This window comes from Neolamprologus brichardi, chromosome 16 (genome assembly GCF_056152115.1).
Source record: "Neolamprologus brichardi isolate AB-2024 chromosome 16, ASM5615211v1, whole genome shotgun sequence".
Taxonomy (NCBI): domain Eukaryota; kingdom Metazoa; phylum Chordata; class Actinopteri; order Cichliformes; family Cichlidae; genus Neolamprologus; species Neolamprologus brichardi.
The window spans coordinates 3,384,562-3,409,019 of record NC_142119.1 but is presented as its reverse complement, the minus strand read 5'-3'; the positions used below and the strand labels follow the sequence as shown (position 1 = coordinate 3,409,019).

The window sequence follows — 24,458 nt, the reverse complement described above, 5'->3', positions numbered from 1 at the left end:
CAACTGGTCAGAGAATACACAAATTATCACTAGGGCTTGCTATATAGGCCTGTGAGACCTAGCTGAGGAGCAATAGGTTATTGTGAATTGACTTCTAGGGATAAAGTCCAATTTTGTGAGGCTTTCAGTACAGCCAGTGGGTGTTAGGTCAGGATTTTAGTTTCCATCAGTTGTTTGTTTTTTTTAAACTTAACACATAGGGTAATTATTCACACATGCATTTAGGAAGCCAAAAACTAGCAAGGTTCTTGTGAGAAAAACTGTCCCTTGCCTACAAATACAGACTTTGTTAAGAGATTAGAAAATAACAGACCCCAGGGCCCTGTACTAAGGAGCAAGTTCAGCATACCCAGGATATCTTTTCCTTATTCGGCTCTGCTCAACATCGTCAATCACAGTTGACATAAGCTAATAGTTTTCAGTATCGCAGCTCTATCACAGAAAGAGCAAACATATGATTACGGTTTCCTATTTCGTTAAATTAATCTGATGTTTAAATGTGCCCAAGACAGTTTTAGTCTCGTTCATTCAGTCAGTGTACTTAACCTCCTTGGTTGATTTATGTAAGGTCAGCAAGTACAACTCTTAGGCGCTTTATTTTAGGATTGTATATCAGTTTTTGATGGCTTATAAAGAAACAAAATTGATTTAAAATTGCTTGGACTCAACAGAAAAGTTGTCATGGTGATGAACCCCGAAGTTTCCCCACTAAGACAAATTCTTTATAGTGCAGGCTTCTCACATAGCTTTATTTTATGTCATATCATGGCACATAGTCTGGGTCTGGTGTGTTTAAATGATGGACAGACAGGAGGATGACTGCCCCTGTGGGTATAAGGGTTCACACTCAGTTTGTAGACCGGGCGGTGATCGGAGTCTAGACGCCTTGTAGGGAAGATGAGAGGCCGGGTGTTTGCTTTCCAGCTCAGAAAATGATATTGCCGGCTCGTGTTCCTTCACTTTTTCACCCCCTTTTTCTCTCTCGCTCTCCTCACCTCTGAGTCTAACAAAACAATTTGCACTTTCAGTCGCTAAATCTGCATATGGACCCAAGGCTGTTTTGGCCTCAATGCAAATGTCTACTTTTATGAAAACTACTAATCGCATAATAATATTATCCAATTTGTGAGTGTACAATGTGTAATTGGGAAAAATGTTTTCCTAATCTGTGAGGTGATTACTGTGACAGTGCAGGCTACTCCATTTGTGGAAATCCTGTACTAAAGCAGGATAAAACTTTAAACAAGGAAAAATAAATTTGGGGAGAAGAAGAAATTTGAGCTTTATTTTAATTTTCAGCTTAAGAAATTATCACTACAGACAAAAATCTAAAACACATTTCCACCTGGAAATCGTGCAGTGTATATATTTTAGGCCACTGTCTGGCTTCTCTTCTTCCTGAATTTTTAACGCGATCACCAAAGTTCAGCATTTTCAATTCAATTCAATTCAATTCAATTCAATTCAATTCAATTTTATTTATATAGCGCCAAATCACAACAAAAGTCGCCTCAAGGCGCTTCATAGATACAGAGAAAAACCCAACAATCATATGACCCCCTATGAGCAGCACTTTGGCGACAGTGGGAAGGAAAAACTCCCTTTTAACAGGAAGAAACCTCCGGCAGAACCAGGCTCAGGGAGGGGCGGGGCCATCTGCTGTGATTGGTTGGGGTGAGAGAAGGAAGACAGGATAAAGACATGCTGTGGAAGAGAGACAGAGGTTAATAACAGATATGATTCAATGCAGAGAGGTCTGTTAACACATAGTGAGCGAGAAAGGTGACTGGAAAGGAAAAACTCAATGCATCATGGGAATCCCCCGGCAGCCTACATCTATTGCAGCATAACTAAGGGAGGATTCAGGGTCACCTGGTCCAGCCCTAACTATATGCTTTAGCAAAAAGGAAAGTTTTAAGCCTAATCTTAATCCCTTTGTGTTCTCACCAATGGCATCAAATTGAGAGAAGTTTATGGAGTAATCACGCTAATGACAACAACAATTGGAGACTGCGGTACAAACAAAGTAACTGATAATGTGCAATTAGCTTGTGGTCTCGTTGCCTTTGAAATGGTTGCTTCAAAGACGGGGACCAGAGGTCTGTACAAAGCAGGATTTTCTGTGCTACAAAGGTGGTTCACTCCTTATCAGAATAATCCCACGACAACTTTTGCTGTATGTTTAGGCTCCACAAATAGTGACAGAGTTGGTCAACTCAAAAATGTGTATGACAACCTTGCCTTTACATAGGATTAGAACTAGAATACAATCAGTTGGCAGCCAGCTGATTCAAGTCCCCTGTTGCAGGAGAGTCATTGCTCAGTGGTGCAGACTGACTCAGATTGAGTGCAACATGTTGGGAATCTGTCTGCATTTATAAATTAGGTTACAGTTATTTGCAAACCTTTGCCAGTCGGTCTGATTCAGACCACAGTTTTTCGGAGACGGGCTGAATCATACTAGGAAACCTGTGCAATTTCCTTGTAATCCAAATTGGTCACCCAGCTGGTCACGGCAACTTCTTGCAATCTGTTGGTACTTGCAAAAAGATTCAGTGTAATTACTGATCAACCACCATTTTTTTATAGTTTGCAATGAGGCTGCTGTTCTGCTTTTACTCAAGTATGAATAATCGTGATTTTATGGATTGGTTCTTATTTAGCACTTTTCTACTCTACTGTAGCTCTATATAGAACTTGTCTCATTCACCCATTATATTTATTCACACGCATTCACACTGCTGGTTCATCAGAACTGCATCCTTGCCCAAGGATACTTTGGCATGCAGACTGGAGCAGCCAGTGATTGAACTAGTAGATGACCTGAGCTACTTCCTGAGCTACATCCACCTTTTTTTAAAAAAAAAAAGGTTTGTTTGCTAGTGTTGGCTAAATATTTAAATTTCTTATCTTATAAACTCAAAACTTTATGAAACTTTCCACACAATGTAAGTGAGCCACAGTTACATACTCGTGTGCTCCGTGATTAAGCATGAACATCAATCTTAAATAGACCAAGAAGGGTCAGGGGTCTTTTAGGGTTAAAGAGCACAGATTAATCAGAGCACCATGCTGTCCAGGTTCAAGTCCTTCCTTGTGCTCTTGTGTTTATTGTGGCCATCCCCCCCCTTCTCGACTTAACCCTGTACTTTTCCAAAGCAGATGCAAGGGGGTGCTGAGTAAGCCGAACGCGTAAATTCTTGTGCCTCAGTCTGGGATGACCGCTGAATCTCTCCATCCTGACTTCTTGACCTGTAATCAAAGCCCTGGCTTTGGGAAAGTATGGGGTTGAGGAGGGGGATTGGAGGCCACATGCTACTCATCCACCTGCACACTGACAGGCACACAGGCCATCTGACAAACACCCCTGCACCCTGGCTTAACCTTTGCCCACCTCCACCATACCCCACTGCTCCCCTGGTGACCTCTGGAGCCATCTGTTAGAAGGATCTGAGATGTGTTGAGTGGATGGAGAGCGTGGGGTAAGCAAAGGGGCACCAGTAGGAATTGGGCCTCCTTCATTGGTGATTGAGAACTACGAGGTTCAAGGGAATTTGTACACAAAGCATTGTGGGGTTCAAAGTGACACCTTGTAATAACAGTACTCTGTATTTATTTTGGCAACCCACAAAGGCCGTAACATATCTCAAAGCATTGCAAGGGTGCCTTTTGTTAAGGATGAGACTTTTTCAGCAGCTTGGTGTAGAGTGCTGGGTCGTGTTACAGTGTCCTGCACAGCCTTTCTACACGGCCGCCATCAGCGCTGCTCAAAAACACTCGAAGGAGGGCTTCCCACTGTAGCTCGTGCCACAAACAAGCAGTTGGCCAGTAATAATGAAATTCTTTTTCAAGATCCGTTTGTTTTGTTGTTCATATATGTTTATTAAAGAAAAAACAAAACAACTTATGCACTATCTTGTGTGTGGGTCACATTTTCTTATATTCTATATTGTAGAGGTTTTGCTGTGTATTCTTTCCTATGGCTGAATGCATACTGACTAGGATAAATAAGCTTCTAAAGTAGTGCCCTTAAAAACGTATGTTTGTCCAAATGTGGCTGTGTTGAGTCCAGAGATGGGCAGTAACACGCTACTTGTAACGCGTTACTGTAATCTGATTACTTTTTTCATGTAACGAGTAAAGTAAGGGATTACTATTGCAAAAACGGTAATTAGATTACCGTTACTTTCCCGTAGGAACGCTGCGTTACTGCGTTACTAAAACCGTGATTTTTTGCGAGAATGTCTCATGACAGTGACGTAAGCGAGTTCGACGTTCGTGATAACAGCTGTGTGCAGATCAACAATGGATCATATATCGAGTGCAGAGAGAGTATGAGCGTGCAGCGTTTAAAGCGTGGAAGTACTGACCTTACTTTGAGTTTGATTCCATAAAAAGTGACAAAAACATTAGTGTCCGTTGTGCGTGGGAAGAAAACTTCTTTTTACAGCGAAAAAACCCCTAAACCTCCAAGCAAGCACCGAGTGCGCAACAACAGTAACAGTAAGTAAGTAACTAAGTAATTAATTACTTTTGAAAATAAGTAATCAGTAAAGTAACGGGATTACTTTTTTGGGGAAGTAATCGGTAATTAGTTACTGATTACTTTTTTCAGGTAACTTGACCAACACTGGTTGAGTCTGCTTTTTCAGTCCAGCTATTTGTTTGTTAACAATTGAGATTTGAGATGGTTGTTGTGATCTGGAGCTTTCTGCCAGAAAAACAGAAACCAGAAGAATCTGTTTAAACCAAAATTGTGAGCAAGGCAATCAACTTTTTTTTTTCCTACTGAAAAGCTGGAAACGTTTTAGTCTACCTGCTGAGAGTGAAAGAAACAGCATGTAAAATGAAACAGCCATGGAACAGGTGGGTCTGCTCTGTTATGCAGCTAACTCTCCCACTGCTGGAGACATCAACCACCTGATGCCTTTTTCTGGCTGCCCACTCTCTGTCCTCTTTTTATTTATTTATTTATTTTTAACTGTAGTATTGTAAGTACTTCTAAGGTTTGTCCTTTACCACATTTCCCCAGGGCTGTTTTTACTGGCACATGCTTCACATGTACCAGAGGCCAGGTGGAAGGAGGCATTTTTCTGGCCTGTGCTGTGATGTGTTTAAGCTGTAATACAGTATTCAAAGCCATCAATGACTGTTTACGTAGCCTGTAATCATACACAGCCTTTATAGTTTGCAATGGTACAATGCATCAAATACAATGTTTTCCACACACAGGTTTTACTTATTTGGCCTCCCAGGTACATTAATGATAGTCAAGTATACTTGGCTGCTGTTTTTACCATTTATTTATTTTTCTGTGAAAGAACAGTATCACTCTCAATCATTTTACTATCGCTGGGCAGCTCTTGTTGGGCGTTTGGATTGGTCCTCAATTCCACGTGTCGAAATATCTTTGGGAAACATACAGAATCCCAAACTGCTCACGATGTAGCTGTGTGAGAGTCTTAGAAAGCATGTTGGTAACATCTTGACGCCGAATACCACAGCACAGCTCAAGTCCAGCTTCCTGTAGTAGCATCGAGCTACCTGGGGAACACCTGGCGTCCTGGTGCCAGGCACCAAGCACCTTCTTCCATTGCTTAGTGGTCCAGTTTTGATGCTCACGCGTCCATTGTTGGAGCTTTCGGTGGTGGACGGGGTCAGCATGGACCCCCTGACTGGAATCCACTGAGACACCTTTCTGTTAGAACCAGCTGTAAATATTTCTGCAATTTGAACTACAGTAGCTCATCTATGACCGGAGCACACGGGCCAGCCTTTGATCCACTTTGCTTATTTTCCACTTGTGAGTAAAGGAGGGGAAAAAGATGCTAAAATTTATATTTACCTTTGTCTTTACTGGTGTTTGGTATGTGTAATACATCTCTACTGCCAGACTGTGGCAGCCAGAAACAGTTTGCTGACCACCAATAAAATAAACAACAGAAAAGAGCACAATGCTAACTTCTAGTCCGGCACACACATTTTATCAAACGGAAGAAACATGCAAAGCCAAGACACAGACACAGCCATCAACTAGAAACAAAAATGAAGTCTAGTAAAAAACAAATCTGCCAGGTAGAGCTGACACAGGTGAATGAGGGTTATCTTGCACTGGGAATCATTCCCAGTGAAAACTTGCAAACCTGCTCTTCCTGAAATTTTAAACAAGATTAATTACCCATTTATTTGTGACATGTTTATATATGCTAAACGGTCATAAACAGAGTATCTGGGGTTCCAAATTTGGTATAGATATTTATTGTGAGGCATTTCTTGGAGCATATACTGAATGCATAGACTCCAACTGTAAGGGTTGGTGCTTGTCGCTGAAAACTGTCAGTTGCAGGTCGATAAGAAGGGATTGGCTGGCTAAAAACCACAGAGCTTTATAATGGAAAAAATGCTTCATAGAGCTGCAGTGGTCAGCAATAATCTAAGCAGGCTGGTCACTACATGAAAACCCAGTCACATTTAAAATAAGGTTTTAAATAGGCCTCAAAAATCCACCATAGTAACTTCTTCAGGAACTGCCTGTCGTCAGAGCCATCACATGCTTATTAGACTGCATTATTACTCTGACTGATGTGTGTGAGCAGTTTAACCTTTGTTATTTATGGAGAGAAGACAGAGACATCAAGTGCCAGGTTCAGAAAAGAAATCCAAGGCAGTCATGTATCGGTGCCTTTGCAATAACATCCTGAAGGTTGTATTTTTAGCTGAAGTCTTTGAGTCAGGGACGTGAGGCGGGCAGCCCAGGAGGGCCCTTACCATCCAGATGGTGACAGCACTCGATGGTTTTGCCTTTGAGGCGCCAAGATGGAAACATTTGGAATAGGAGTGAGTCACACACACCGGTCACAGGATGGACAGTCAGTCACGAGTCCAGAAATCACTCACACATATACACAACGTTTGTGTACACACACAGGATGCATACTGTATTTCTATTACATGTTTGTCCTTTCTGTGCACCAGTGAACCCCAGCAGCCGCAAACATCCTGTAAAACATGTCTAGCATCTCAGTCCCAATTGTCAAGATGAAAGGACAAATCAGATGTCCTCCTGTTTGTGACTGAATCCTCGCCAGATCTGGAGATGTGGCGTAATTTACACGATTAGAGCAAATACATTATCGTGCATGTATGTATTTTCGTTCTGCTTTTAAGGTTTGCACGCCATCTGGCAGAGTGTAAACTTTGCGCATCCAGTTGGAGCCAGGAGGCCTGACACTCATTTCTCACTCCAAATGGTGACATGTTTCCATGTGTGACGACGGGCAGCAGGCTTTAGCAAGAAACAAGACACCTGTTGCTCTGGTCAGATTACCGCGCTTTGCCAAGCAGACGTAATATTGATTTTCACATTTTCCCTCCCATTAAGTAGCATGGTTGCACTTTCCAAAAGATGAAAAATGGTTGGAATAGGTACTCTGATGGTTAAATCAACATTTATTCTAAAGTTGTTTTGGTAAATGGATTCAAACTGAGGATTCACCCACTCCCACACCACTATTCTGGGCTTTTAGGTGATTTCTAACTCTCGTATAGACACTTAGAATTTATGGTTCAGTGTATTACTTGGGGGCACTTTGACACCCAGACGGGTAGAACGACCCAACGACCTCCCGATGAGGTCTTTAGTCTGATCTGCAGCCATCTTTGATTCAGTTGAGCTGTAACTCAGGCTGTTTTTTATGTTGCAGAAATGTACATTTGTAACTTAAAATTTACAGTTATTAATTTAAGTTACATTTTAAAAGAAAATCTCCAGTGCTTAGCTGTTAGTAGGTGTAGGTGTGGTGACGTTTAGTAAACCAGTGCAAAACTGCTGCTCTGTGAAGCAGATTTGGGCGTCAGGTTTTCAGAGTGACTGCTGAAGCGAAGCCCTGCAGTCACTGGTCAGTTGCTGAAAGTAGTTATTAAAATTGGCTCCCATTCAGATTTCAGTTGTGATTAACGCTCTGTCCTGAGCCGCTGTAAGCGGGCAGCCATCTTACGTATAATACTAGAGAAAGTAGCGTCTGCCCCAACTCTTACGTCACAACAAAAGTGGTCATTTGTTATGCCCTGTGGTTTGTGTGTAGTTATGTTTGGGTGACTTAAACTACTTGTGGTTATGGGAAGCTCATGCATATAGTTTGGGTAAGTGATGTCATTGTTTGCATGGCATAATGATACCTATCGGACAAGAATGGAGTCAGGTAAGGTTAGACTTCTGGCTACAAACCAACCAAACCAACCCAGTCTGTGGATAAACCTCGCAATCAGGTGATCAAAATCAGTATTTGGTTTGGCGAGCCCGAGCTAATTGGCCCATAATTGTACAGCAGTTGTCTCTCCACAAAGCCAAGATTATATGTCTGAGTATGACAAAGGTGTCCAAATCAGAGCCACAGAGGAGAGAAACTAGCAGGCGAGAAGGCTAAACACAAGCAAACGCAGATTAGAAGTATTATCCACCGTCAAATCAACAGCTGATGCTCTCGTCGTGTCATCTGGACGCCATGCGGCGAAGCAACTTACCACTTCCAGAGTCGCAGCTCTGGCATGAAGGAGATGAAACGATTGGAATTCTGCTCATGAATCCTCTACGCACGACTCGCAGAGTGGTGATAAATCTTTCCCGTAAAGTGAAGGTTGAACTCGGTGGTAAGAATGCATTTAGAGAGAATGCTGAGGAGGGATGTTGCTTTAACTCTGAAAGACAAACTTGAGCTTTAATGTGAGATGATGATGGAAGGAGTTTTATGCACAATCACTGGGCTGCTTAAAAAGAAAAGAAATGCACCATTCCTTCTCTGAATATGACCCACACAACAACAAATGTTTTTTTTTAAAGCCATAACAATTTAATGTTGGTATGAGAAATACATCTACATGTACGAGTGGAATCCATAGAAACACAATGTACAGCTTACGTTCACTGAGGTGAGATGGAAATATTGTGCACAATACAAATGTGAGCAGCTCTGGACAAACATCTGTCTGGAAAGGAAACACTGCCATCAAGTGGGCGGACACATTATTACAGACCACTGCTGCAGCCGCAAGTCATACCACATTAAACTGAGAAGTCAGTGTTGCTTATTGGAAAACATCTGTGTACTATTGATGGATTTGTCTTTAAGCCATTTTGTCTGTACATTTGATCCCTCTGTGAGACAAACGTTTAAAAATCATTGATTTAACCCTTTAAAGCCGGTCAGAGCAGCACGCTCTGTTTTGCGTAACTATTTTTAAATCCCGGTAGCTCTGCAACCACGTAAGCTAGCGCAATAATTTTTTTTGCATATGAAACCGGAGGAGTTGTACTTACATCTTATGCCATCAGCTTGTCCTCGGTCACAGTTTCCTTCCACATATAGTTTTGCAAAAACTGCATAAAAAGCGCTTGCAGCAACAAAAACATAATATTCCAGAAACACGCTTTGCCATCTGATCAGCTGTTCATAACACTTCCTACATTGGATTAGAGGTCAGCGCAAACTATTGCATGTCTGCCATGACCTGCCCGAAACCGGAAGTGACGTCATTTCCGCGGAAATGTAGTTTTTTATCGTCCGGGCCTCAATGAGCCTATACTGGTGTTTTTAAAAGTTATGTTTGACTTTATGACTTTCTGTGTCGTTTCTGGGATGCTTAGGACTCATATTGCACTGCTGGAAATAGTTTATTTTGATGCATATGCTGCTTTTTTGCAAATTTGCATTATAATATTTATTTTCGTTTTTCCTGCAGTATATAAAAATTGGTGTATTTCAAAAATAAAACTATGAAGACACTCAAAATAAATTTCCTGTGGTGGGAAACTATTTTGTGCAACTTTTTTGTATTTACAGTTTTGAGGGATAAGCCTCTTAAATTTCTTTAACTAGAAATATATGTTAAAAAAACAAAAACGATTTTCAATTTTTTTGTAGTTTATTGCACTTTTTTGCAATTTATGTAATCACTATGCACTTAATTCATACATATTATTAAAATCTGGGCTGTAATGGTTGTATTGATGTATAGCAACTTGAAATGCTCCCAAAAATGGCTCCACAGCATGTAAACATATAATATAAGCTCTGGCGGACTTGGTTCTATGGTAGGTCTTAAAGGGTTAATAAGGACATCCGTTACAGCATCATGTAATACTGGATTTGTGCTGAGTAGTAAGATAAAAATGTTTGCCCTTTGTGGCATAAATGATTCTGTAGTGAGAAAAACACCTGCTGAGTTGCCTCGAGTTATCTCACCTGGTTTTCTGTGCTGTGTGTGGAAGAGCTGCCTGAACCCCGCCCACAGAGAAACTCAGAGACGCAAATGATTTTAAAATATGATTTAAAAACGAAATACCAAATATTATCATAATAAAACTCCTTTTGTTATTTAGTAAATGTGTAACTATTAGTGCTCTTATTATTGTTGCTATACTAAATATTTTGTGTTGATCAGAACCTTCATCCATGTATGTTGAAACAGATTTAATGGTGTCAATTTAAAAATGTCTTCTTGCATGAATGACAAAAACAACAGTGCTCACACTGTTTGTGTGAGTTCAGACATGTCAGTCAGATCTTATTATTAAATTCTTCCCTTCTGCTTCCTTGCTGTCACATGTCATATGTGACTTTTAGCCAGCGCTTAGACGTCAAAAGCAGAACTTGGCACGCACCTTTTCTGCCTTTCGCCGTTTTCCCAGATGGCCAAGATTTGATAGAACATGTTTTAGGATCCAGAAATATTGCTCATTATTCTCCTCGTGAAGAGATGGAGTATGTGTTTGTTCTGTTTGTTTGTCTGTTTGTTAGCAGCCTAGAGTCCATAGTTCTCAAGCTTTCATGTGTAAGTTTTGTGTGATTGTATGAATAATACCTCGAGCTGATTTAATTTCGGTGACAATCGTATGGGCTCAAATTCTGGTCATAAATATTTTGTACTTGTAAATCAGACTGCGTAGCTGTGAACGGAGTTTTGTAACCTTGTAAATCAAAATATATGAAAACTTTGTTTGTGCATCTATAGATGAGTGTGTGTGTGTGTGTGTGTGTATTTCCCCACTATACGAATTTGGTATGTCACTTTTTCTTGAGCCTTTGACTTCGCAACTAAAACACACAAATACACTCCTCTATATGTCTATATGGAGTGATGTGCCACTCTTCACTGACCCCCATATTTGACCCATTCCAGTTTGCTTACTGGCCAAACCGCTCTACAGAGGATGCCATTTCCTCTGCTCTCCATCTGAGCTTGGCACATCTGGAAGGAGAAGAACATTCACGTACCAATGCTGTTTGTTGACTTCAGCTATGCATTCAAAACGATGATCTCGCAGCAGCTGCTGAGCAAACTGACCTCCCTGGGTATCAGCACGGGGGTCAGTTTGCACCCCCCCATCAGCCCCCCCATGTGTAACTACCTGCTGGGCTTTGGTGAAGACTGCTGAGAAGATCATTGGGACTTCTCAATGTCCCATGCACAGATGCCATCTCAGCAGAGCCCGCATCACCATCAAAGACTCCGCCCAACTCCAGCCGACGCTGTTCTTCCTGCTCCCCTCTGGAGCTTTTGCAGCATCAGCATAATCTATTCTATTCTATAAGGACTCCTTGTCATCTCATTCTGAAGTTTGATTTACTCTCCAGCTTTTTCATTTAGTATTTATTAGAGACCTTTGTGAAGCCTCTTTCTAAACCATGTGTTTTATTTGCTTTTTGAGTTTGGTGTTCTCAGGCCTGGAGAAACTGTAGACTCGTGACATCATTGAAATAACACAAATGACATTAATTGCAAAGTTTTTATACCGTGACGTTCCTTTACCCTGCTCATATTAACTGTGTGCATTTTTTCATAATTTTATTAGGCTAGTAAGGCGACAGAAAATTGCTGTCTGTAAAACTTTATTATAACAATTGGAGAATTTAATAGACTAAAGCAATGATGTCATGAGATTGCCCTACAAATAATCCCAGTAGGTGCAGCTAGACTTGGCTGTGGATTTTAATGGGAAAGCCATTTGTCGCCGTTATGTTGTAAATCATGCGTGTGAGCAATAAGCCCAAGAACTGTGTCATCCTAAGATGACACACTTGTAATAAATAAGCCGTGGTTATTTCGGAAATCTGGAAGTTACATTTGATCAAGTGTTTGGTTCGCAGTGTGTCAATATGATGTGGAAATGATCACACGTGATTTTATTTTGCGATTATTCGAATGATGTAATTGATTATTCTTTTGTCTAAGCAAATCTTCGCCTACAAAGTGCCCAGAACGGTCCCCCACCTGTGTCCTCTTTACACTGGGTTTAGGATCCAATTCAAAATTTTAGGGATCATCTTCAGAGCTCTTCATGTCCACGTGTAATAGTGTGCTTTAAATTGAAACACCAGCCCTGACCTGATAACCAACCCAGCCACGTGAGCTGCAGCCACTTGGTTTTCAGTAGTCGGGTAAAATAGTTTGAACTTTATATTTTTTACAAAGAAAGTGAAAGTTTTTGTTTTTGAAGACAAGTCCATGGAGTTTTAGGCAAAAAGAGTTTTGAATAACTAGGATTTTTAATGCTTTAACCACTTTTTTACACACTTTGTTATATTCAGCATTCAAGTTGATTAAAGATGCTATTTTCCCACCAGTCTACATCCAATAAAACTTTTAATTTTGGCAAATTTGTTAAAAGTGTTGAATTTAAGTCTGTCATTTACAAAAGTATTCTCATCTTGCTCAGCGTTCTTTAACAGTCCCTTTTGCGGTAATTACAGTTTTGAGTATTCGTGGATAAACGTTGGGTTTCCTGGATTTGAGCGGGTTGATCCAATTCTTCCTGTCAAAGCTTCATCACACGGCATGAGAAGCATCTGTGAACATCAGCTCTCTCAAAGCAGGGTTCTGAGGGGTTTAAGTCTGGGCATGGCTGGGAAATTCTGACAGTTTGAGCTGGAATCGCTCTGCGATATTGTGTGAGCAAAAATATTGAGCCAATCCCCTTAATCTTTGAATTCGGGTGTTTACAGTCCCATTACCGCAAGTTTATAAAAAATCAAGCCCCTATGGATGCAGTCTGCCTTTGCAAATGTTTGTGAGAACAAGTTGACTGAAATTGAGTGTCATACTGTAATTATCTCGGTTACAGTTGATGGTGGAGGAAAGACATTTCTGACTTGTTGCAAAGTGGAAGCATTTAGGTACCACAGCAATCCAGCCACCACAGCAGGCCATGTAAAGTTACAGAACAGGGTCTCCAAGTGCTGAGGTTTGTAGTACCAGACCTGCTCTGGCATTAACATCAGACTTTCCACCAGGAGCTTCAGGGTTTCCATGTCTGAGCAATTGATGCAACGTAACGGTAAGGTCTAGCTGACCCAGTGCTTTTGTACATGTAATGTACATCTCCAAAAGTTGATTCTGTTCATCTGGACGTAGCGTTTCGTGGGAGAAGAGGAAAAGAGGGCTTTGCTATCCTACCCTGGAACACCACCAAGCCATTGGTTCAGATATGTGGATGACACCTGGGTGAAAATTAAATCTCAGGACATTTCACGGATCACATTAACTCAGTGGACCGACACATCAAATTCACCAGGGAGGATATGAAAAGTGGCAGGTTAGCCTTCTTAGACTGTGAGATTTCCATCAGTAATGGGGGACATCTAAAAGCTGACGTGTACCGTAAACCTACACATACGGATCAGTATTTAAGGTTTGACTCTCATCATCCACTGGTCATCAGGACACAGCAACACAGCAACACAGAGTGAACACCATCCCCACTGACACAGCGGCCAGGGAAGCAGAAGAACAGCACATCAAGAAGGCCCTGAGTAAATGTGGTTATTCCAACTGGACTTTTGCCAAAGCTGGAAAGGCACCTAAAGAAAGCTCCAGCCGATCCAGGAGAGAAGAACAACCGCTGCCCAAGCGAAAACCTGTAGTGATCCCATATGTGTCAGGAGTATCGGAGCAGTTGAGACACATTTTTTCTAAACACCAGGTCTCTGTGGCTTTTAAATCCCAAAACACGCTGCGCCAAAAATTGGTCCACCCCAAGGATCGGGTCCCCCGACACAGAGTAACATAGTGTACACTGTTAAGTGCAGGAGGATTGCCAGGATTTATACATCGGGGAAACCAAACAACCTCTGGCGAAGCGGATGGCACAACACAGAAGAGCTACCTCGTCAGGCCAGGACTCTGCAGTCTATTTACACCTGCAGGCCAGTGGACACTCTTTCAAGGATGAGGATGTAACATCCTGGACAGGGAGGAACGCTGGTTTGAGGGCGGAGTCAAGGAGGCCATTTACGTGCAAAGGGAAAGACCATCTCTGAATCGAGGAGGGGGCCTAAGGGTTCATCTTTCGCCATCTTACAATGCTGTGATTGCAGCCATTCCCCAACTCTCTGTGAATGGTACTCATGGCCATTGATCAGTGGTCTTTGATCAGGGGGTTTTGGTCAGTGGTTGTTGATCAATGGTCATGAGAATTTGCATAATTATGATTAAGGAACTGACCTTCCAGCCCATTGTTCCTTCAGTGGGCTGGTTTCTGTCATTATGCAAATGTACTGTTTATAAGATTGAAACCTGCAGTCAGCTGACACTGAAGAAGTCACCTGGATGAGTGACAAAACATTTCTCCCACAAAACGCTACGTCCAGATGAACAGAATCAACTTTTGGAGATTTACTTTCCTGGATGATTGAGAATGCATCAAGATGTAATGTACATCTTTGTCTTTCAGTCTTCCTTCTGTTTTGAAGAGTATCTCTGGCTTTGCCACTGTGAAGCAGCCATAAGATAAGATAAGATGACCTTTATTAGTCCCACAGGTGGGAAATTTGTTTTGTTACAGCAAAAGTGCAAAGTTAAGTAGCAGAAATTAGGAATGCACTGGAATGCAATAAAATACAATAGAATAAAATAAAATACTATATACAATAGAATAAAATAGAATAGAATAATATATACAATAGAATAAAATAGAATAGAATAATATATACAATAGAATAAAATAGAATAGAATAATATATACAATAGAATAAAATAGAAATACAAATACTATATACAACTGAGTAGGAAAATACAAAAATACAACTTCGTCAGAAGAAGAATTGCACAAGAATTGCACATATAGCAGTCTTATTGCACATGTGTGGGTTTGTGTGTTTGATCAGCTGTAATTCAAAAGATGAACACGGCCACCATAATACCACACATTGATTTTAGACGTTTTGAAGTCTAAGACTAGTCCAAAAGTCTAAAGGCAGAAAAAAACATCCAAAATTAAACAATGGACATGATCTTATATGAAGGAATTTGATTGTTTCAAATTTCACTGAGTGTCAAATTAGTTTTATTCAGTATGGCTAATGTTAGCAGTGCTAGCACCAGTAGTCTTACTTTCTGCAGGCTATTGTCCACATACCTGTGTAAAATGTGGTTGTACATTGCTTTGGTTGTGTGGATATATGTCATAGCACCCTGACACAGTCTATATAGGATTGTTCATTTTCCTGTAACTGGTTACTGTCCACCTCACAGGGAGACGGACACACTTTCGTCTGTCTGCAGCCCCGATTAGAGTCTTGGAAGCAACAGATAAGGCCAGTTGTGCTCCCGTAAGATAATACATCTGTTATTAATCTTACTTCTCATCGCAGAACCAATGTCATTTATTTGAGCATTTCAGCATGACAGACTATAGAGATTGACACGAGGCAGACTGAAGTGGAAATGAGCAGAACTGCAGTTTTGGCATTTCTGAGTTGGCTTAACTTTCCACACTTTGCAACTTCGAAGTATCCTCACTGTAGCATCAGTTGGTGAGAAGCAGTGTCTGGTTTTCACCACAGTATAGTTTGGTCTAAAGTGCTGTTTTGTTTTGAAGGGTTTTTTTGGCACGCTCACATTGTCCTTTAAAGGATAGTTTGTAACAACAGGTCTGTTATGAGCAGTGCTTTCAGTTTTAGGCAATGTGAACTGTGAGACCTTATGTACATGTGTGTGTGCTCTTCGTTGATATCAACTGGCTAAATGGCTGTTATCAGCTCTTATCAATCCCAGACCTGCTAACAGGCGGATATCAAATCATTCAGTGGTGGTTGTCGCCCTTGTTAAATAGAAATATTAAAGCAGCGTTTCAGTCTTAAAACAATGGACTTGTGTGGCGTGAGTTTGAGGCCAGGCTCTTTGGACTTTGGTTTGTTTTGGGTTTTTTTCTTTAAATCACTCTTCACTTAAATTTTTCACAAGTTACTCGGTTATGTAATTCGATTACATCACATATTCAGTTACAATACGTCTTTTTACAGCGTACAACAGATGCTTCAAAGCTCAAGTTGCTGCAGTACCTTGCAGCAACTTGTACTACTGGAGCATCTATATTTATTGCTGCACATAAGTGCTAGAGTCCTTCTGTGTAATCTGCGTTGCCCTGTGGTCTTTTCACATTCTTCTTCTTCTTCACGTTGTTTCCTTTTTCCCTCAAGGTCAAGAAAGTGTTCTGAAAAGATGAGGGAAGCATCTATGGGTGTGATTTGTGTACTCCAAAAAATAAAAACCCTCCTATGCATCATGAAAGCAAACAGAATGGACCTGACTACAGTCTGCCTGAGTGCTAGATTTGATTAAATTATAATGTAAAAAACAATAAAGTGTAAACGTGCACAGATCAGAACCACATCTTTGCACGTCGAGCCAAACATGTGTCTCACTTTAAAGTTATCCAACCAGGAGGATGAATAAACCTGTTTTATTGCAAGAGTCTGACTTTGCAGACATTCTTTACATCCTCTCAAATTTCATATGAACAATCCTTTAATAACAATCATAATCCACCATTTTTTTTTTGACTCCTCCCTTTATCCCCCCCTAAGTCCCATCATCCCACTCTGTCACACCAGCGCTCTACATGTTCTCCTTCACTACATCCATGAATCTTCTTTGTGGTCTCCACATCTTTGTTCAGTACGCCCACACTCCCTCTGCATGTATCCAGACTATAGCAGCCTTGTCTCTTTTCAAACTGCTCGACATCTTGGTTCATCCTGGTCACTCCCAGTGAAAATCTTCTGTCAGCTCAGCCTCCTGTCTTTTGTCAGTGCCGCAGTCTGCAATGCATACATCAGAGCAGGTCTCACTACCATCTTGTAAACCTTATCTTTGATTTTTGCCACCATCCTTCTTTCACAAACCACCCCTGACACTTGTCTCCACCCACTCCATCCTGCCTGCACTCTCTCTCCTTCACCTCTCTGGCTTTCGATGGTTGACCCCAGGCAACTGAACTCCTCTACCTTCACTCCCTCTGCTCTTTGCGCCTTCCACCTGTCTCCCTCTCACTCACACACATGTATTCTTTCTTACTTCTACTGATTGTATTCCTCTTCTCTCCAGAGATGTGACCCCTGCCGCACACCTCACCAACGCTGTGGGGTGGCTGTGGCTCAGGTGGTAGAGCAGATGTGCTAGTGACTAGAAGGTTGGTGGTTCGATCCTTGGCTTCCCCAGTCTGCATGCCAAGTATCCTTGAGCAAGATACTAACCCCAAGTTGCTCTTCACAGTGTGAATGTGTGTGAATGCTTAGATTGCAGTTAAGTATAGAAGGAAGTGCTTGTATGAGTGGGTATGAATGGGTGAATGAGGCATGTTGTATACAGCGCTTTGAGTACTCCGGGAGAGTAGAAAAGCTCTATAAGAATCAGTCCATTTACCATGTCCTGCATATATTTCTCTGCCACCCCGACTTCTTCATGCAGCACCACAGTTCCTGTCTCGTCACACGGTTTCAGTGAAACTCATTCTGACCTCCTCTGTACTCCATCAACGCTCTCAAAGCAAACGTCACATCTGTAAAGCTATTTCTTAATTTAAAGTTTCACTGCTGCTCACTGATCATCACCACTCTTCTTAACCAAACAACTCATTCTAACATCTATTGTTAGAATGAGTTGACTCGTATTGTATAGTTATCAGCTTTATCCGTGTAGTTGCCACAGCTCTGCAGATCACCTTTATTCTTGAAAATCAGAACCTGTACACTTCTCCATTTCTCAAGCATCGTGTCACTCTACACAAGACTGTGTTAAACAGTCTGATTTAAAAAGCCTTCTCTCGTAGACATCTCTATATCTCCATGGGAATCTCATCTGAGCCTTTCTGCTCGTCATAGCTGTCCTGTCTTTACTTTAAAATGTTATCCCCCCCCCCCAAAAAAAATGCTAAATTAACCTCAAATCTTCTGCACAACAAAGCCAACCTGCCTGTTTAGTGAAAGAACAAACTTAGGCGGTTTTGATTTGTACTGCTTTTTAATGTGTTTTTTTTTTCCATCAGAAATAGTAAAAGCCATACAATGTAGCAAACCAAAACAACATGACAAAGCTCTATACAGGAATAGTAGCTCATTCACACACATTCTTGGGTCCAGACGCCACTGGAGTGTCCATCTTGGCAAACAAATGACTGACATTCAGTTTCATGGTTAGGAAGTCTTATATTTTTTTCCCCTCAAGAAGGAGTTTGTAGGCAAAAAAAGCTTATTTGTCTTGTAAGCTGAGCCAAGAGGCAGTCGTCAGGTGAAACTCGCACTGATATCTTCCTATGGGCTTCTCTGCGGAAAGGCTGGTTTAAATGAGACATGAAGATGCTGTGCACAGATTAGTCAACAGGCCGAAGGTTACAATTTGAGTCGAGCATGCAAGCTCCTGCTAATAAATAACGGAACATTCTAGTCAGGTATAAAACTCCTGGAAGGGCTCCATTGCTTAGGTTTGAGTCCATATAGGCCCCCAAACTAACCCTTACTGATGTTGCATCATGCTGCCATAGGTGGGAGTTTTCATTGCTGCTCATTCCTTTAATTAAAATTGAAAAAGCAAAATAATTTTGTTTGTCAAGAAAACGACAAAATCATTTAAGTTTTGTCAGTGATCAAATTATGTTAACTCAATATTTCACAGCTAAAACACTGTATTAAATTAAAAGTGGCTCCTTTGTAGTGATCCTTTTGCGCCACACGGGGGAAGCAGCTACTTACTAAACTGACTTGGTTTGGCTGTTAAAAGCCTCAGACCTGCTGTGAGGCGGTGTGAACGTAAGGACCCCCGATAGTCTGCCTGAATACACGCAGGGACATGACACAGGTCTGTCAACAGCGCCCCTCCACTCGGTTGACAACAAAAACACAGATAATACTTTAACATTTTAAGTGCTCTAAACTTAGACAACGTATTTTCTCGGCAGGTTTTAAGTGAATAAAACAGCGGCGTTGGCATCACTTTAGGATAACTCCAATTTGGACTTAACAGTAACAATAGTAACAACCATTTTTCATACAAAATATTTCCCCCAAGAAAACAACAACAAGAATGTTAACAAAAGAAAATGCTGTGAAAAAAACATTCAAAAACAACAGTGATACCCCTTTTAAAATGCACACACTTTACACCTTTATATACGTCAATGCACTTGACTTTAGCCAAAATAAAAGCAATCTTTTCTTCTTGCTTTCAGTAATCTTGATGTATACTTTATAATACATGTATACAAGATAATATAGAGCAACAAAGCAACAAAAATAAATATCTTAAGTCACTGTTTGGAAGTTTATATATATATATTTATATCTATATATGTATATTTATATGTATAGCTTACTTTTGGGTAGGGTGAGAGCTTCTTTCATCGATGGAAACTTTGAGCAGAGAAAAGTGCAGAGCAGATTTGGAGGACTAAATCTTTTTTCTTTAAAATAAAGATCGTCCTCACAAAAACTGCCCTCGGCCCTTCAATCATGAGTGAACGGTGTGGCTGCGGAGGCTGAACAGAGGATGGCAGCAGACGGGAAGCAAACCCTCCTCCTCCACGCTTCTCTGATACAATCAATGCCTTGTGGATGCAGTGATTCAGTGGCCTGTTCTGTAATGTTTTTTCTGTGGTCTCACTGAATGCAAGGTTCAGCTGATCTCTTCGGGCTCAAGCTGCACATCAGTCGCATCTTTAGCTACACTACGAACAGGGAAGGACCTGTGGTATTTTGGCTATTTGCATATATTAAGACGGCGTGGATATGTTTTAGGTTCTTTTTTTTTCTTTAAAAGCTCTGCATTTAGTTAAGAAAGTCAGGCACCAAATGTTATCTAGAACAGTCCTACTCAAAAAAAGCAATCTAGAGTATTTACACAACCCTTACCAGCTGCAAAAAATCTTTTTTTTTTTCTTTTTTTGCAAGATGGCAACGGTGCAGAATTGACCTACAGTATCAGTACATACAGAAAGAAACAGTATTTTTTGTTTAAGCAGCCATATTTGTTTTACAAAAGAATACTTCCGACCCTCATAGTCAGTGGCACGCTATACCCGCCCTGACTGCTTTTTTAAAATCTTTGGTTGACCAGTCAAAAAAGCCTGATAGATTCACAATCCACCTTTTCCATCACACTACTTGACTTCTTCTTTTTTAAAAAACCAAAAATGAAACAGTTGCTAAAAAAATAACATTTGCACACAATGTCATTCCCTCTTCCTGTTCATGAGTTAACCCTGCCCGGGAGGTTAAAGTCGCCTCCCTTGCCCATTGTCACACACAGCCACGCCTCATCCTGCACTTCCTCTGGTCCATTCTGGAGTCCATCCAAGATTATAAGCAAACACATGCAACCACGCACACACGAACACACTCTCAACACACACGCGCACTCATTCTTTCACAACTACACACGCGTTGGCTTAAATGTGAAAGAGCAGGAAAAATAAAGCGATGCGTAAAACTGAAAGCCGAGAGCGTCTGTGAGGTTTAAAAGAAAAGGAAGGAAAATAACCAAAGTTATTTTGAAAAAAAGCGTGAGGGGTTTTTGCTGACAGCGCTCATCGTTTCTGCGAGGTGATCATCTTCGAGACGAAGTTGACGATGGCGCTGGCAGGTTGGTCAGGGTCCAGCTCGGCGAAGAGGTGGCTGACGTTGTCTGTTGTGCTTCCCTGCTTACGCGCCACAAACCCGAACAGCCTGAAACATCAATATTGGAGATTTTGTCATTAGGGCTGCCATTTTCATTCAACGACTTAACGCAGATTTACAGACACTTTAACCCTTTAAGACCTACCATAGAACCAAGTCCGCCAGAGCTTATATTATATTTTTACATGCTGTGGAGCCATTTTTGGGAGCATTTCAAGTTGCTATACATCAATACAACCATTATAGCCTAGATTTTAATAATATGTATGAATTAAGTGCATAGAAATTACATAAATTGCAAAAAAGTGGAATAAACTAAAAAAAATTTGAAAATCGTTTTTGTTTTTTAACATATATTTCTAGTTAGAGAAATTTAAGAGGCTTATCCCTCAAAACTGTAAATACATATAAGTTGCACAAAATATTTTCCCACCACAGGAAATTTATTTTAAGTGTCTTCATAGTTTTATTTTTGAAATACACCAATTTTTATACACTGCAGGAAAAACAAAAATAAATATTATAATGCAAATTTGCAAAAAAGCAGCATATGCATCAAAATAAACTATTTCCAGCAGTGCAATATGAGTCCTAAGCATCCCAGAAACGACACAGAAAGTCATAAAGTCAAAGATAACTTTTAAAAACACCAGTATAGGCTCATTGAGGCCCTGATGGTAAAAACTACATTTCCGCGAAATGACATCACTTCTGGTTTCGGGCAGGTCATGGCGGACATGCGATACTTCGCGCTGACGTCTATTCCAATGTAGGAAGTGTTATGAACAGCTGATCGGATCGGCAAAGCGTGTTTCTGGAATATTATGTTTTTGTTGCTGCAAGTGCTTTTTATGCAGTTTTTGCAAAACTATATGTGGAAGGAAACCGTGACCGAGGACAAGCTGATGGCATAAGATGTAAGTACAACTCCTCTGGTTTCATATGCAAAAAAAATTATTGCGCTAGCTCACGTGGTTGCAGAGCTACCGGGATTTAAAAATAGTTACGCAAAACAGAGCGTGCCCGCTCCGACCGGCTTTAAAGGGTTAAGGTATTTTTGTAAATGTGTGTTTGGTTTTGTTTATTTAGTTCAATCTCTTCCGAACTGAAGTCATCGACAGGAAGTAGTTTTTGAAAATACATTACCTGAACTATTGCCAGGATGTACTTCATTATAATACCAATAGTACCCTTAGTACAAAGTACTAAGTACTTAGTACTAAGTGAAACTGAATGTTTGTTCCTGCTTCCCATGGAGGTGAGGTTTTTACCAGTTACCAGAGCGTTATTACAAAAAATGACCTTTTAAGTAGTTCACATTAGAGCCCCACTGACATAACAGCGATAGCATCTTTGATGATATATCGTTATGTGGTTGTAACAGCCAACTAATCAAAGTTTAAAAAGGAAGGAAGAGATGGAAGTAACACCGACCATTGTGTTGATGTTACACAATCCACCAGAGGGCACTGTGTAACTTCTCTGTTTGCAATGTGTTTGAAACACTACAAACACAAGCAGAGTGTGAACGAATAATCAGCAGGTTGGAAGAGTAAAACAAACTGTTTCTTTTCAAACTTCAATGCCATATCATCTTAGTAAGGACTCAAATTACTACACGAAGCAACTGTTATGGGTGCGTCTGACAGAAACTAAATATCAGCATCAGTCAGGCTCTTAAAAAGCGTGCTTTCAAGTATCAAATATTGACTGAAAGGAAAGTTTACTTACTTGGCTGTTCCTCCCTCAGGCTTGTTCCATCTGAAATGATTTAAAAGTATTTTGTTTAAGGTCTTAACAAAACCAATGTGCTACTTGGACTAGCTGAAATCACGGGCTTTAAACACACTTGAGGAACTGAAAACAAGTCGCTAATATTGTTCTATTTTAATGGCTCTCTGTACTCACTTTCTGTCCTGAGGGTCTATATCACAGAACGTGACAGTGTTGGTAGGGTAATGGCGTCGGAAGAAAAGCCTAAAAAAGATGTAAATGACACAAAACTTAAAAAGTGAAACGTCCATTCTGTGGAGTGCATGTCATAAACTTTTATAGAGCTTTTAAACAGAGCAACCATTGATGATTTAGACTGATTTGGTCAATATGAACTTTAAACTCAGACTGTCCCAGTTATGCAAGGGCTCTACTTTTTCTCGTGTATCACTACACATCAGACTGGTTCTAAATTGTTCATTCCATCAGTACCAGTAAGCTATCTCTCTTTGTTAATGCTAGCATGCTTTTCCTGACAGCTGTGCATTTAAAAACATTAATGTAAAACTTGTGGAAGCTGAGCTTCTATGATAATGCTGAAAGTTCATGTTTTCAAGCATTCGAGTAGTGAACTTGAATGCTTGAAATCACTCTTCCTGTTAAAAATGAGTTCTTCTTCTCTGCCGTCACCAAGTGCTTGATCACAAAGTTGGAGTTTAGGGTTGCTTTGAGAAAACTGCTGCTGTGAACTACCACTACATAAATAAAAATTGAAACATATGCTGCACATGTCCACCCTTATGCTTATCTAAAGTGCTTTTGGTATGGCCACTCTAAAGGAGAGTAAGACTTCCTTTCTCCCCAAGATCTTTTTCCATCTCCTCCCAGGGAATGTTGAGATATATAATCGTTCCAACAAATTCTACTGTGGGCTCCCGTCCCAGCTGGGTGTGCCCTAAAAACCTCAAAAGGGAGGTATCCAGGATACATCCTGATAAGATGCTCAGATCACCTCAGCTAGCCCCTTTTGACACACTTTTGACACTGTGTTCCTCACAGTATCTCTAATGCTGGGCTCACACTAGGGATGGGTATCGAAAACCGGTTCTTGTTGAGAACCGGTTCCCACTGTTTCAATTCCTTGGAATCGTTTGCCATATTTGCAAACGATTCCCTTATCAATTCCAGTCGCCCCGAATGATGTCACCACGTTGCGGAGCGTCATTTACCTGGCAGGAAACACGGCGGCTCAAACGCTAAAAAGTTTGGTTATACTTTACGAGAACGGATGACAACAGGGCAACTTGCAATACTTGCAAAGTAGATATTTCATTTAAGGGAGGAAACACTACGAATATGCAAAAGCATTTGCTCACAAAACACACGATGACCTTAAATGAATGTCGTGTTTTTAATTCCGCTCCGGACTCGTGAATCTCAACCCAGCAGCAGCGGTAACGTTTGCGCGTCCTCTCCCGTTAATGCGGCAGGTAAATAATCAACTAACAGTGCATATTATGTTAGCGCAATCTGCCTTATTACAAAACCTGCCATTACTGTGCATTTAGGTGACCATGATGAGAGAGACAGAGTCTGGCTCAGATGCTGGCAGTTCTCGCTGCAGTCTACCGTTAGCGTCTCCTTTCAGGCCAGGATAGACGAATGTCACCGAGCAGTGACTCAGTTTGTGGTCAAAGGCTTGAACCCATTTGCCACAGCAGATGATTTTCAGTAAGTGAATGTGTTTAATTGTAGGCAGGGACATTACTGGATATTCTTGTGTAATTGCTACAGAATAAT

The 24,458-nt window shown here is 40.8% G+C and overlaps 1 protein-coding gene across 18 annotated transcripts in view; it reads right to left on the bottom strand.

Moving 5' to 3' along the window:
- Window positions 1-19,308: 19,308 nt before the first annotated feature.
- Window positions 19,309-24,458, bottom strand: part of tns1b (tensin 1b) — a 198,023-nt gene continuing 192,873 nt past the window's right edge. For all 18 annotated transcript variants that reach the window (XM_087829953.1, XM_087829956.1, XM_087829969.1 and 15 more), the window contains 3 exons: window positions 22,854-22,922; window positions 22,677-22,706; window positions 19,309-20,993 (listed from right to left, as the gene is read on the bottom strand). In XM_087829953.1, the coding sequence (XP_087686079.1) occupies window positions 20,855-20,993; window positions 22,677-22,706; window positions 22,854-22,922 (238 nt within the window). In that variant the 3' untranslated portion in view covers window positions 19,309-20,854. The remainder of the gene's footprint in view (window positions 20,994-22,676; window positions 22,707-22,853; window positions 22,923-24,458) is intronic.